We start from the raw sequence: 12,590 nt of genomic DNA, 5'->3' as shown, positions 1-12,590 counted from the left end.
GTCCCTCCACGCCAATTTCTCTACTTCTGTTTGTACAGGTCCCTGTCTGGCAGTCTCTCCCCTGTCCTTTCCTCCCCTCCTGTTCTCCCCCTTCCAATTCTCCTCCTACACCCCCTTCCCACACCCCCCCATTCGCTCTCAGGCCCTCTTTCGGGGCCTCTCTGGATGGTTCTCTCTTGCCTGCTCGTGTGTTCCGCGACCATTGGTTTCCCCAGAGTAGTTTACCCGTGAATTGTGCAGGGGCCCAGGCTCAGGGGACTTCCTGAGGGAACTTGCTCTCAGAATACCTCCGGGTGTCTGGCTGTCCGGCCGTGCTGTGTGTGCATCAGCTCGGCTCCCAGTTCCACTCACGCTCCCTCGGACACTGAGTGGGGGACTCCTGTCAGGAGTGCTTCATACCACACCACCTTTCACAAGGCCCTAGAAAGCGCTCAAGTCATTCATTCCAGCCCACCGCAGCGGGCCCAAGGGGACGGGTCTCACCTGGTGAACACCTGAAACACCTCAGCCCTGCGATGTCCTTCAGAAGCACAACCCCCAGGCTTTCTTCGCCACCTGTATTTTAACGTTCCTCCCTCTTCACGCACAGGCGTGGGCATTATTCAAAGGCAAGTTTCGAGAAGGCATAGACAAACCCGACCCCCCGACCTGGAAGACCCGCCTGCGGTGCGCCTTGAACAAGAGCAATGACTTCGAGGAGCTGGTGGAGAGAAGCCAGCTGGACATCTCCGACCCCTACAAAGTCTACAGAATTGTTCCTGAGGGGGCCAAAAAAGGTGGGCCCCCGACTCGGTGTGCCAGCCCATGGCAGCTTGGGACACCTTCCATTCGCTCTCTGGGTCCTTTGACGCAATTTGATTTTTTTTTTAAACCTGCCGTCTGCCGCAGGTTCACGCCCAGCAGCCTCACTGCCCAGGGTCCCCTGAAGTTCATGGGAATCAGTGAAGGGTCATCGCTTGCTGACACCCCCAAGCCTCCCCTGCGTGTTGGCCGGTGCATGGACATGCTTGCGTGTTTCCAGTTAGTTTTGTTAGGGCGCAGGCCAGATTTCCAGCCAAAACAGAAAGCTTGTGAGAAGCTTTTGCTGATCAAGCACTTGCTCGTGCTCCCCCCGGGGAGACCCGGGGGACAGACACCCGCTTAGAGATTGTTATTACGGAGTGTGCTACCTTCGCTGGCATACGCAAGCTCCGATTCTCCTTCCAAGATTCCGACCGGTGTGTCAGAGTAGTTCCAGGAATTGGAATCTGAAATAGACTCCGGGCCACCCCGCTTGCGGACCCACCCTGTCTGGTGGGGGCCGGGGTCCCCGCTTCCTGTGCTCACCTGCCCGTTTCTCCGCTTGGCCTGGGCGGTGCGACCTGGCAGACACGCGGTAAAGGCCCAGGGGAGGGCTGAGAAATGCCTTATTTGTCCGCACTGTGCTGTGCATTCTAGGAATTAAACGCGCAGGTATTTTTCTAAGTTTTGACATTGACTTCTATCGGTTCCTTTTTTCACGCCGTGCCATTTCCCTCTTGCCCAATCACTCAGGAGCAAAGCAGATCAACCTGGAAGACCCGCAGATGGCCATGAGCCACCCGTACACCATGAGCAGTCCATACACCTCCCTCCCGGCGCAGGTACCTCCAGGGCCTGAGAGCCTGGGGCTGGGAGGGACGGGGAAGCCAGGCCGGAAAGAGCAGAACTTTGATCTAGCGTAGAGCCCAAGGCCGACCCAAGCGGCGGCTTTTCCCTGGCGGCCCAGCCCGTGTGGGTTTTCGTGGCGCGCGCCTGCCACTGCTGAGTCTGAAATCTGGGAAACCCTCGGTGGAAGCTGGTGGAAGCGGAAGGTTTGTGGAAGTGGCGCTTGCTTTATCATGCGAAACCGCAGGGCAGCTGACCCCCTCAGGCTTCCTGCTGTCAAGGCCGCTCTGTTGAATTCCCTTTGGTGGGCAAAGAGCACAACCTTCCCTGGAGCGTTCTGGCGCCAGGTTTAAGCACATGATGGAACCAGACAGCGGTTCTGCAACAGTGCTCCACTGTGCCCCCGCCAGGCTTCACTGCCGCTTCCCACCAGTGCGGGGCTGGTCGCTGGCAAGGCCTTTCTGGTGATGACGTGACTGGGCTGGCGGCCAGAGCAGAGGTTCCCCTTGAGCTGTCGGCGTGAGAGGCGCAGTGGCTGAGCCTGAACCTGTGGGTCACCTGACCGCTCCCTCACGCGCCTTTAGCAGGTCCATAACTACATGATGCCTCCGCACGATCGAAGCTGGAGGGAGTACGTCCCTGACCAGTCGCATCCTGAAATCTCCTATCAGTGCCCTGTGCCATTTGGGCCCCGCAGCCACCACTGGCAAGGCCCAGCATGTGAAAACGGTAAGAGGGTGCTGAGGCTGGTGCAGGCGTCCCCCCCCACCCCCACGGGTCCTGATGGTGTCTCGCTCTGTCTTCTGGCCAATCCCAGGCGTCTGCCCCTTCTCCCTGCAGCCCATTTTCTCTCCCCTCTGGGATGGTTAGGTGTCGGCAAGGGCCAGAGCTTACACCTCTCTGAGATGAACCCAGCAGCCAGGAGCCGCCGCGTCACCCCGGGATGGCCAGGAAGGGGGGTCAGAGACCCACCTTCTCAGCCCGTAAAGCCCAGCTTTCCTTTCACAACCAGACTTACTTATTTGTTGACTTGGCTCTCTCTTTTCAACCATTTGTTTGGTAGATTGTTTAATCGTTGTTTTAATCTTGGGCCAGAGGTAATAGGTTTTGGTTGTCTTTTTTCTTGGATTGTCCAGAAGTGTTGACCCCGTGGTCACCTCATCTCTCTGGTCTGTTTCTGTCCACTCCTCAGTGAAATGGGTACTCGGCTGTACCCACACTCTCCCTCTGGAGACACCTGGAGATCGGTCAGCCAGCACATGGCCCTTGAACGCATTGCGTTATTCTCGGGGTTAGAAGTGACGTCAGAAGAGGCTGGGCTCCAGAGAGCTTTGCTCATTCTGGATGACATGGCTGTGGGCCTGCAGGCAGCCCCTGGTGTCAAGATGCATCTCCCAGCAGGCGTGCTCACTAGCTCAACGCAGACAAAAGCTCACAGTTGCACGCCACAGAACAAAACCCAAGTTTTGACTTCACTATTAATTAGAAATCCTGAGAAGGGTCAAATGCTGGGCTCCTTTTGTCAGTTCTGGGAAGATCTGTTCCTGCACGGCTTGTCCCGTCCCCTTCTCCCCTCGTCAAGCTCAGGTCACTCCCGGCTTGCGTGTTGCTGATGAAGCGCGCCATTACTTAATTGTGTTGAGACACGCCGCTCCACAAAAGCTCGGAACTTGGTTTTGCTCACTTCTCGAGGGTGGTTGGCAGCAGAGGCTGGTTTCTCATGGAAAAGTGGAGGAATTACTGTCCGAGAATCACCTGTGTGCAGCGCTTGGGCTCTGTGAAGCTAGTAATGTCTAGAATTGTGTGACTGGTGGGGCAGCTTGAAGCGTCTGAGGCTGAAGTGCCCATTCTGTCACCCGGTCTTCCTCTCTGTGTGCTTGTTGCCTGTCACAGCTTTTCTGCTGCCCAGAGGCCCTTGTTTTGACTTCACGGACCATCTGGCATGACTGGGCAGTGTGGGTTTTTAATCAATCTGGCTCTGTGGTGTGTTAGAACTTACGTAGACCCACTGGCACCTTGCTGTGTGAATGGGATGAAATACTCCACCTTGTTGAGTTCCTCTGCTGATGAACTGTGGAGGGTATTTGTCAAAGGGTAGAAACTTCCAATGATAAGATGACTAAGTTCTGGGAATCGGAGGGCCGGTATGGTCATCATAAAATGGTGAGCTGTAACAAGATTTAGTCAAAAGCTGCCAAGAGATTAGAGCCCAGATGTTCTCATGACACACACACGCCCAGTTACACAATGGCAATTATCTGAGCTGATAGCAGTGTTAGCAAACCTTAAAAGGAGGGAAAGGAAGGAAGGAGGAATGTAGGGAGAGGGAAAGATGGAAGAAAGGAAAGAAATTAGAGAGCCCCCAGTTCCCTCCAAAGCTGTGAAAAGAGCGCCCTTACCCGTGCTTCTGGAGAGTGCTGAGCACCCTGGGCCCTTCTCTCTCGGGCGGGTACCCCCGGCACTCAGGGAGAGGCCGCCTAGCCAAGGGATGGACAGACTCCTTAGACATCCTCTGATTTTTATTTGCAAATGCAGGTTGCCAGGTGACAGGAACCTTTTATGCTTGTGCCCCGCCTGAGTCCCAGGCTCCCGGGATCCCCATAGAGCCAAGCATAAGGTCTGCTGAAGCCTTGGCTCTCTCAGGTGAGTGAGGCGCGGTCCCCCAGGAGGCCCGCCTTGGGGGGGCTGAGCTGGGGGGCAGTGAGCACAGTCCGGGGGACTCTCTCCTACCTCCGGGGCCTGGACACATGGACACAATCCCAGGCCGTGTCGTGGAGAAGCACTCAGAAGGCAGCTGTGCTACCGCTCCGGCTCGACCTGTTATAAGTTCCCTGCTGGCATCTCTCGGAACACCCGAGAACAGACACATGCCCCGTCCCTTTCACACAGGCCCCCCTTCAGTCAGCATTCTCACGCTGTAGTGTAGGTTCTTAAAAAAAAGAAAGAAAGAAAGAAAGAAAGCACAAGGGCCACTTACTCTGAAAAGCTGAATGTCCTTCCAGGTGTGGTCCACATTAGGTTTCCCTCTTGCTCTTCCCTGGGACATGAGTTCCAGCTCCTTTCTCGTTGTGACTTGCTAGTGGCTCCAGGCAACAAGCTCTTGTGGTTGTCCTGTGACGTTTGGTAAGTCTTGCAAGCAAACAGCATATTCCAGATAGGATTTTCAAGGGGCATGTCCAGAACAATCTCTGCAGTCCCCGCACCTCAGAAGTGATGCCTGTTTTTAGGAGACAGCTCAGGCCTTCCGAATAGCTACAGTGTCTCCACATTTCTTTCTTTAGATCACATTTTGGGTTGGTATAACATGAATAGCTCAGAGTAGTTCTATCAAAAATGAATAGCTTCAGAATTCTCACCTTGCCCCTGGCCTCTCTAAATGTCAGCAATAAACCCTCGACTAAATGCTCAGGGCTTCGGGGGGATGTGTATTACAAGCGGCTCTTTCAGACCCAGGGGAGCTGGTTTTTCCCTTGACTTCTTTGCATGGCGAGGTTCTCAGTGGACCCCGCTGCCTCTCAAAGTTGAGGATGAGGTGTTTCCGAGCAGAAAGGCTGGGGTTTGTTTTTAGAAATTTCAACTCCTTTTCTTGAGCACGTAAGATTTGTGTGGGTGCCTGATGCATAGGAAATCAATAGCTATTTATAGCACCGTGATCTTGTGATTTCTGATGACATTAAATGAAATGAAACCTGCCCCGCCAGTCACCCCAAATAGCCAACACCCACTCTCTTCGCTGTTCACCATTTGAGAAGTGTCCCCACAGTGGCTGAAATTGAACTGAGAATTAGGACACCAATGTGGGTGTTGGAACCTCGGCACCTGGCATGGACGAATGGAGGGTTTTGTGGGTTTCCTTTTTTTTGTAGTATATATGCTACAGATTGCTTCTTCACCAGGAGGCATCCCCAGCTAACGACACTTTTATTAAACCCCAGGCCATTCGCCAGGGTGAGATCTATCCAGGAAGGCCTCTGATTTCAGGGAAGGGGTCCATTATGGACCTAATTTGGCCCATTCAGTCTGTGAGACCCATTTTAAAAAAGATTGTGAGGTCAGCAGCATGGATTCATGTTCTAGAAGATGAGGTTAGACGTCGTTACCGTCAAACTCATGATCATACAGCACCCAGGAGGCTTCTCTTGACACTTAAAACACTTTGTCCTCTGTGATTCCTTTTTTTCCCACATAAACTGCTTTGATCACACACGTGGTACAACTGCACTATAGAAAATGAATTGAACAATAAGAAAAGCAAAGAGGGAAAATGAAAACATCATGTACCCAACCCCCAGAGGCCGACGAGGGTGTCAGTACTTTTCTCTACTCATCACTACATGTTTGTGTATAACTGTGTTTTTTTTATCTAGATGACTTCATACTGATATTTTAGGGCTGTTTCAGATGTGTGGGCATACTTAGGTTTTTTTTTTTTTTTTTTTTTTAAATGAAACACCATTATATTCTCTTTGTTAGCCCAAGTTAAACTTAGGGTTTACTTCCTCCACAGTCAAAACTGATGTCCATGCTTAAAGATGAATTTTCATTCAGTGTTTCATAGCAGTTTTTTTTTATGTAAATGTTGTCATCAGTATTATCATCACTGAAAAGAAACACACACACACAAAAAACCAAACCAAAAAGTGACATAGGAAGTTCTTAACCCGGGTGCTTTCTAACACGTGTCAAACAGATTTGCAGAAATCTCATGAGTCTTACGCTGTCCCAGCCCCGCCCCAAAGCTCCATAGATACCTGAAGTTGGAAAATGTTGAGTCAGACGTTAAACAGGTTTCTTTTTTGTGGAATTTCTCTAATAACTCGCCATCTGTGCCTCTCTAGGAAAGAGGTAAGCGCATGCAACACTGCCTAACTTTCTTGAGACCCGGAGGCTGCTACTTTTTACACCTTGGGATACCACTGTCCCATCAGAATGCCTGTGCTGGTTGAGCACTTTGGCCTGGTGGGCAGCCAGCTGCCCTGACCCCGGCCCTGACCTGAGAGCTCTGTGTTTGCAGACTGCCGACTCCACATCTGCCTGTACTACCGCGAGAGCCTGGTGAAGGAGGTAACCACGACCAGCCCTGAAGGCTGTCGGATCTCCCACGGCCACACCTTTGACGTCAGTAACCTGGACCAGGTCCTCTTCCCCTACCCAGAAGACAACGGCCACAGGAAAAACGTTGAGAAACTGCTGAGCCACCTGGAGAGGGGCGTGGTCCTCTGGATGGCCCCCGACGGACTTTACGCCAAAAGACTGTGTCAGAGCCGGATCTACTGGTCCGGGCCCCTGGCCCTGTGCAGTGACAGACCCAACAAGCTGGAGAGAGACCAGACCTGCAAGCTCTTCGACACACAGCAGTTCCTATCAGGTAACGCACCTAAGAGCCTGCTGGACGCCCTCCACCTGTGAGCCGTAGAGCCCGTGAAGGCGGCCATGGGTCCCCCCTGGGCAGGTCCCCCCTGGGCAGGTCCCCCCTGGGCAGCGGGCGTCCTCCCCTTCACCCTGGCAGCCCCTGCGCCTAAGCCCAGGGAGGGTGTCCTGGCGGGGTCACCTGCCTCTACCGCCTGCTCCTGTCCATCATCAGCAATACAAGACGAGACGGGAGATTGCTCAGTTCTGGCTGATGCTTTGACATTGCAGGTTCCGACAGGTGGTCACCTACTTGTAAGGTTCTGTTGCATCGGAGGTATCAGTTCAGCAGGCATATCTGTTGCTGCTTCAGCTTTCAGTGTTCCTAGGAAAACCGTAAAGATTAGAATCCTACCGGCATGCCCAGTGGCCAGTGCGTCCTTTTTTAGACACACGCGCCCTAGGCTGGCAGGGCGAAGGATGGGTGTGTGCCCAGCCGACCTAGCAAGTGCGGAGAAGGCTGTGAGTGACATGCAGACCTCTAATCAGTTTCCAGCACCAGCCAAGGTTTGATTTCCTACTTTTGATTTCATGATAGCTAGGTGAGTCCAGAGCTGTGACTCTGCAGGCCATGTTTTTGTCAAAGTTTCCTCTGGTGCTGGTGGGGAGGATCTATTGTAGCATCTCATTTGGAGGGAGAGAGTTCCCTGCCAGCTAACTGCCTTCTAACTCTTTTTCCACTTCGACCTCTATAAGCACTCTCTTCTGAAACACCTGTCCCTGCAGGTGGTTCTTGATTCATTTCAAATGAAAACAGGACTGTCCAGGATTCGCACACCATCGACATGCGCGCAGCCTTTTGCATTCCAGTTACCCAGCACTCCTTTAGGTCTCTCTTGGTGCCCAAACAAGTCTCTAGATAGGACAGAAAGGTGTGACGAGAGAGGTGTGACAAGCTGCATCCCTGCTTCTCCCTCTACCCGCCACCTTGGTGAGAGAGGCTGGTGGGTCTGCACCCCGCCCTCCGTGGTCTGGGCTGCAGAAGTCCCTCCAAGCTATTCTGTCCTGCCTGGGGTCCAGGGTGGTGATCCTGAGCGGGGTTCAGGGAGTACGCCCTGTCTGCACCCCTGTCTGCAGAAGCACCTGCAACAGTCCCCCAAATTCCTGGATCAAATTCCTGGAAGACTGTACATGCTTTTAGCTTTGGAAGTTGACCCAGGGCTTGAATGAAGGAGCCTGGGGAGGTGGCTCTTGCTCCTGTGCCCTTCTCTGGCCATGCACAGTTCAGGAAGGTGGCGCCTTCCTGTTGGAAGGGACCTTAAGCTGAGCTTGGGTCACGGGTCACGGGGCACTGAGTTGGTGCAGGCTGGGGAGGCATCACCTGGAGGTGAATATTCATCTGTGAGCAGGAGCTGGTTTTTTTTTTTCTCTCTATCTGTACCAAGGGCTGTGCTTTGTACCTCTTATCTCCAAGTGTTCCCTGAGGTGCAAGAGAATCAAAATAGCAGCTGTGTGCCCCCCTCATCTGCATAACAAGGATTCCCACAGAATCTGCTGCTGTTATCAAGCTTCTGAGGCTTGGCTTTTTCAGAAAATTGTGCCAACTTGCCAGTCTGATCAACTTGTGTAGGTGTAGTCTCAGGCCTCGCTGGTCTGGGAGCTTTTTACACAGTGTGACTAAGTCAGTTAGAGGTTAGGTTTGATTTGAATTCTGGGGGAAAAAAAAGAAAGAGCAGGAAGTCAACTCGTCCAGTGAGTTAGCTAGAAACGTCTCTTCCGTTGAAGAGACCGGTGGAAATCTTTGATATCTACCCATTCAGGATTTGCACACTCTTAGGGACAGTCCCACAGGCACAGATGAGGTGCTATCTGATAAAGATGTATCTGCCTCCGCAGGCCATTCTGCAGAAGTTGTAGCAGCTAAGGTGAAGCCTTGTTTCTTTGGAGGACTTGATGTTTCACTCTGGGGAAGGAGACAGGAGCAGCTGGAGGTGGAGGAATCATCCTGAATATGGGTCAGGGAGGGCCCCAGACCAGATCAGGGCTTGAACAGCCTTCCAGCTGTGCTTCCAGCCGCTCTGCATCCTTGTGTTGAAGTGGTGGTTGGTCAGGACACAGCCACAGAAGCAGAGGCCTCTGCTTATGGAATCACCTGCTGTCCCGAAAGACTGAGAACAGTCAGCTCAGTCACACAGTCAGTCTGGGCTTGCGGGTCATGGCGCCCAGTCTCCAGGATGACTTAGAACGTGTTCTGGGGGCCTGAGTCATGTAGGGGGCTGGGCAGCACAGATTTTGGATTATGGGGACTCAGCGGTTTTGAGATGAGGTTTGTCAATAGTCCTGGGGCAAGAAACACGATTCTGATTTTTTTTTTTTAATGTTAATTTCTCCTTGGTGGAATTTGTGCTTTGGCCTCATTATGGCTGTTTCTTTCCATTTTCTCCCTCATTTATTCCTTTCTGCTCCCTTTTGCATCCAGTGGGACCAGTACTGCAAAGCAAGCTTCTAATCTACAGGACTTACTCCCTTTACTTAGGGAAACCTGGAGCCCCTGGGAAAGGCACGCCTGGGATGGGGAGGCACAGCCTCTCCCCTGACTCTGGAAAGCCAAAAACCCCAATTAGAGAAAAGTGGAAGCAGAACCTTCTCCTATTTCAGGTGTTGAGATCCAGAGTGAGCTCTTGCTTTCTGCTTTAACTTGGCGTATTCAAGGATGAGAGGTTTTGAGCATATTTTCTCTTCTTGTGGGTTTCCTCCAGAGCTGCAAGCATTTGCTCACCATGGCCGGCCCCTGCCAAGATTCCAGATCACTCTGTGCTTTGGGGAGGAGTTTCCAGACCCTCAGAGGCAGAGGAAGCTCATCACTGCTCATGTGAGTATTCAGTTGCATCCCAGTGATCAAATTTGCCCGTTCTTCATCAAGGGCAGGCGCCTGTGTAGACAGGTCCCAGATGAAAAGCACATGTCAGGTGACCTGGTTAAATCATGAAGGAGGAAGCATAGCTCAGTGAACAGAGAACCCAGCCCACAGATGAGCTCGCACACCCTGGGAGGTGATCCCCGAGCCGTGGGTGTTGCATCTTTTTAATTTTTCAAAGAAATGGCCGTTTTCCTATTTGGTAGGGATTTTAAAGGATTCATGTTCAAAGTTACCTTTTATGTTCTCTATGTTTACTGTTGCTTTAAAAAGTCAGAAAATTGATACTCACTTGATGGGGAAGCTTTTTCCAAGTGGGAAGCTGGTGTGTTGACTTGTAGGTTCCCTGCAAACATTTCCCAGCCTCCCTTTGGTTTCTGAAATTTTAGAAATGATTCAATTAGTGAAGGTTAATGGCAGGTGTTATGTGGAGATAGGTAAATCTTATAAGGAATTCCAATAAACCAGACCATCATCATGTCCTTCAGTAGAGTTTAAGCTAGGTCTACCAGGGAAGCAAACATCCTTTCCTGAAGAAAGAAAACAAGAAGTCCTAGGTAGATGATATGTAGCATTAATTTGCCCCAGAAAACAAGATATTTGAACACCTAAGATTTTTGAATTTGAGAAGTTTGCATTGTTCCTTCTCTCCATTCAGGGGTCCAGGTACAGGATAGGAACAAGATCAAAATCCAGATCAATTTTTTGCTGAGAGAAGGTCTCTTATTGAAAAATGAAATAAAACACTATCTCATCTCAACCATGCAATCTTCTTCTCTTGATTATAAAACCAAAAACCAATCAACCAACAAAAATAGAATCTGAATCTTTACAATCTTTCACGTGAATTCTCACCCAAGATTGATACAACTATTGATATAGTGACTGATGGTGTATTAACAAGTAGGATTGTGAGATTTCTAATAAACCCAACATGGATAAATAACATAACAGTTGATAATAAACTTCTGCAGTAGAACGGTTCGGAAGTTTCTCTTAAGTCCATCCAGTACTCGTGAAACCTGTTTTTATGGTGTGTCCCACCAGCAATGCCTATTCCCTTAATTAATTCAGGTCCTTCCTACTAGTCATACGCAAGTAACAGAAATGCTCGATTTAATAGCACCGTTCATGAGAGCATAAAGTTTTCTCAAAAATTATAAATTCAAAAACAATTTAAAGTGAAATTTTTAGGGTGAATGTGATGCATCCAGTGAGTTGAATTTGGGATCAGTTAACATCTATTTCCCGCGATGGCAGTTTTGTTATTGTTTGATATGGTTTTCTTCTGCTGTCTTTGGTTTAGAACCTACACAGCATCTGGGTAATTTCAGAGGTCATCGCTCATAGGGTCGACTCACGTCATCCCTGTCAAGCTGCCCTTGTGGAAAATAAACGTACTGTTCAACATTTCCTTAAATATTGCCTCAAGCTTCCTTAATTTTACCTGCTCTGCTTCCGCCTTGGTAAAACGTAATTTTCAAGGGGGCACTGATTTAAATGTATTATCTTTAACTGGAGTTGAAACCCCAAATCAAATAGATTCTGTCTGTAGGTTAGGGAGTGTTACAGACTAACACAAAATGCTGTAGAGGATGGTAAACACAGGAGGTGCTTTTGTGTGTTATGGGACCTGATGTTGGACGTCATTTTATGGTATCCTGACTTACGGCCAATTAGTCAATGAGGAGGCAATGAACTGCTTGCAGATCGAGGAAAGGGTTGCAGGAGGTTATCGAGACTATCTCAGTAATGTCTCTCTTCAATCTGTTATTAAAGGTTGAACCTCTTCTGGCCAGACAGCTGTATTATTTTGCTCAACAAAACAGTGGACACTTCTCAAGAGGCTATGAGTTGCCTGAACACATCAGCAGCCCTGAGGATTATCACAGATCTATCCGCCATTCCTCTATTCAAGAATGAAAACTTCGACGACATGACGTAGCCCCCCACACAGTAGCCTTCCAGCCATGACAGTAAAAAGACAAGTGCTTTTGCTTCCTTGTAAATATCTGACTGAGAAGAACAGCCAACTGAACCCCCTCTTTTTCTTTTGAGGAACTTGGAAATTAGGGCTTCAGTCCGACTGTTGAGGAGAATATCAACAAAAGTATCTCTGGGCAATATCTGCAGGAAATGGACAGATGGGCTGATCCCTGAAACAGGATGGTCTTCAGGGCTGGCTGCGGCCCTCCCGTCCTTGACGGTAACTGTGAAAATTGACCAAAGGGTGTGTTTACATTTACTCAAATGCTGTTATTAATTTGATATGGATTCTTGCTGGTGTGAAAATGAGAAACCTTGTGTTTCAGTATTAACCACTTACGGGACCAATGAGAGCACACCAGAACTGTACTCTCTCAGGGACATACAAAGCTAAGTTAATCTGCACACGGAACAAATGGTTTCATATATGATGTAGCTGCTGCTCCAGTAGAAAATGAGTCGCTGATACAAAGAAATAGAGTCTTTGACTGCAGTTGGGTCTTGGTGTCTCCGGCTCTGAAGTGGTTCCTTACCCTCTGTGGTCAGGACCTCACCCAAGGGAGGCCCCCTTTCCCTGACTCACACTGCCTCCCCTCTCTCCTGCTCCTTGGGCCCCCCTGAAGCCCATTCATAGACTTTTGCTATTTTCTTGAGCCAAAACATTAGGGCTGCCCTTGAGTATTGCATTTTCATCTGCCTATAAACTAGGCAT

General features: G+C 50.2%; 1 protein-coding gene across 1 annotated transcript in view; it reads left to right on the top strand.

Annotated features, from left to right (window-relative positions):
- IRF4 (interferon regulatory factor 4) overlaps positions 1–12,197 on the top strand; it is a 15,309-nt gene extending 3,112 nt beyond the window's left edge. Inside the window, exons 4-10 of the mRNA XM_012734286.1 lie at positions 527–776; positions 1,534–1,622; positions 2,211–2,355; positions 4,162–4,269; positions 6,641–6,994; positions 9,735–9,847; positions 11,672–12,197. Coding sequence (XP_012589740.1) covers positions 527–776; positions 1,534–1,622; positions 2,211–2,355; positions 4,162–4,269; positions 6,641–6,994; positions 9,735–9,847; positions 11,672–11,815 — 1,203 coding nt within the window. The 3' untranslated portion in view covers positions 11,816–12,197. The remainder of the gene's footprint in view (positions 1–526; positions 777–1,533; positions 1,623–2,210; positions 2,356–4,161; positions 4,270–6,640; positions 6,995–9,734; positions 9,848–11,671) is intronic.
- The last annotated feature ends 393 nt before the right edge of the window (positions 12,198–12,590 follow it).

This window comes from Condylura cristata, unplaced genomic scaffold (genome assembly GCF_000260355.1).
Source record: "Condylura cristata isolate star-nosed mole 26May11 unplaced genomic scaffold, ConCri1.0 scaffold00052, whole genome shotgun sequence".
Taxonomy (NCBI): domain Eukaryota; kingdom Metazoa; phylum Chordata; class Mammalia; order Eulipotyphla; family Talpidae; genus Condylura; species Condylura cristata.
The sequence above is the reverse complement of the archived record's forward strand: the minus strand, read 5'-3'. Positions and strand labels throughout refer to the sequence as shown.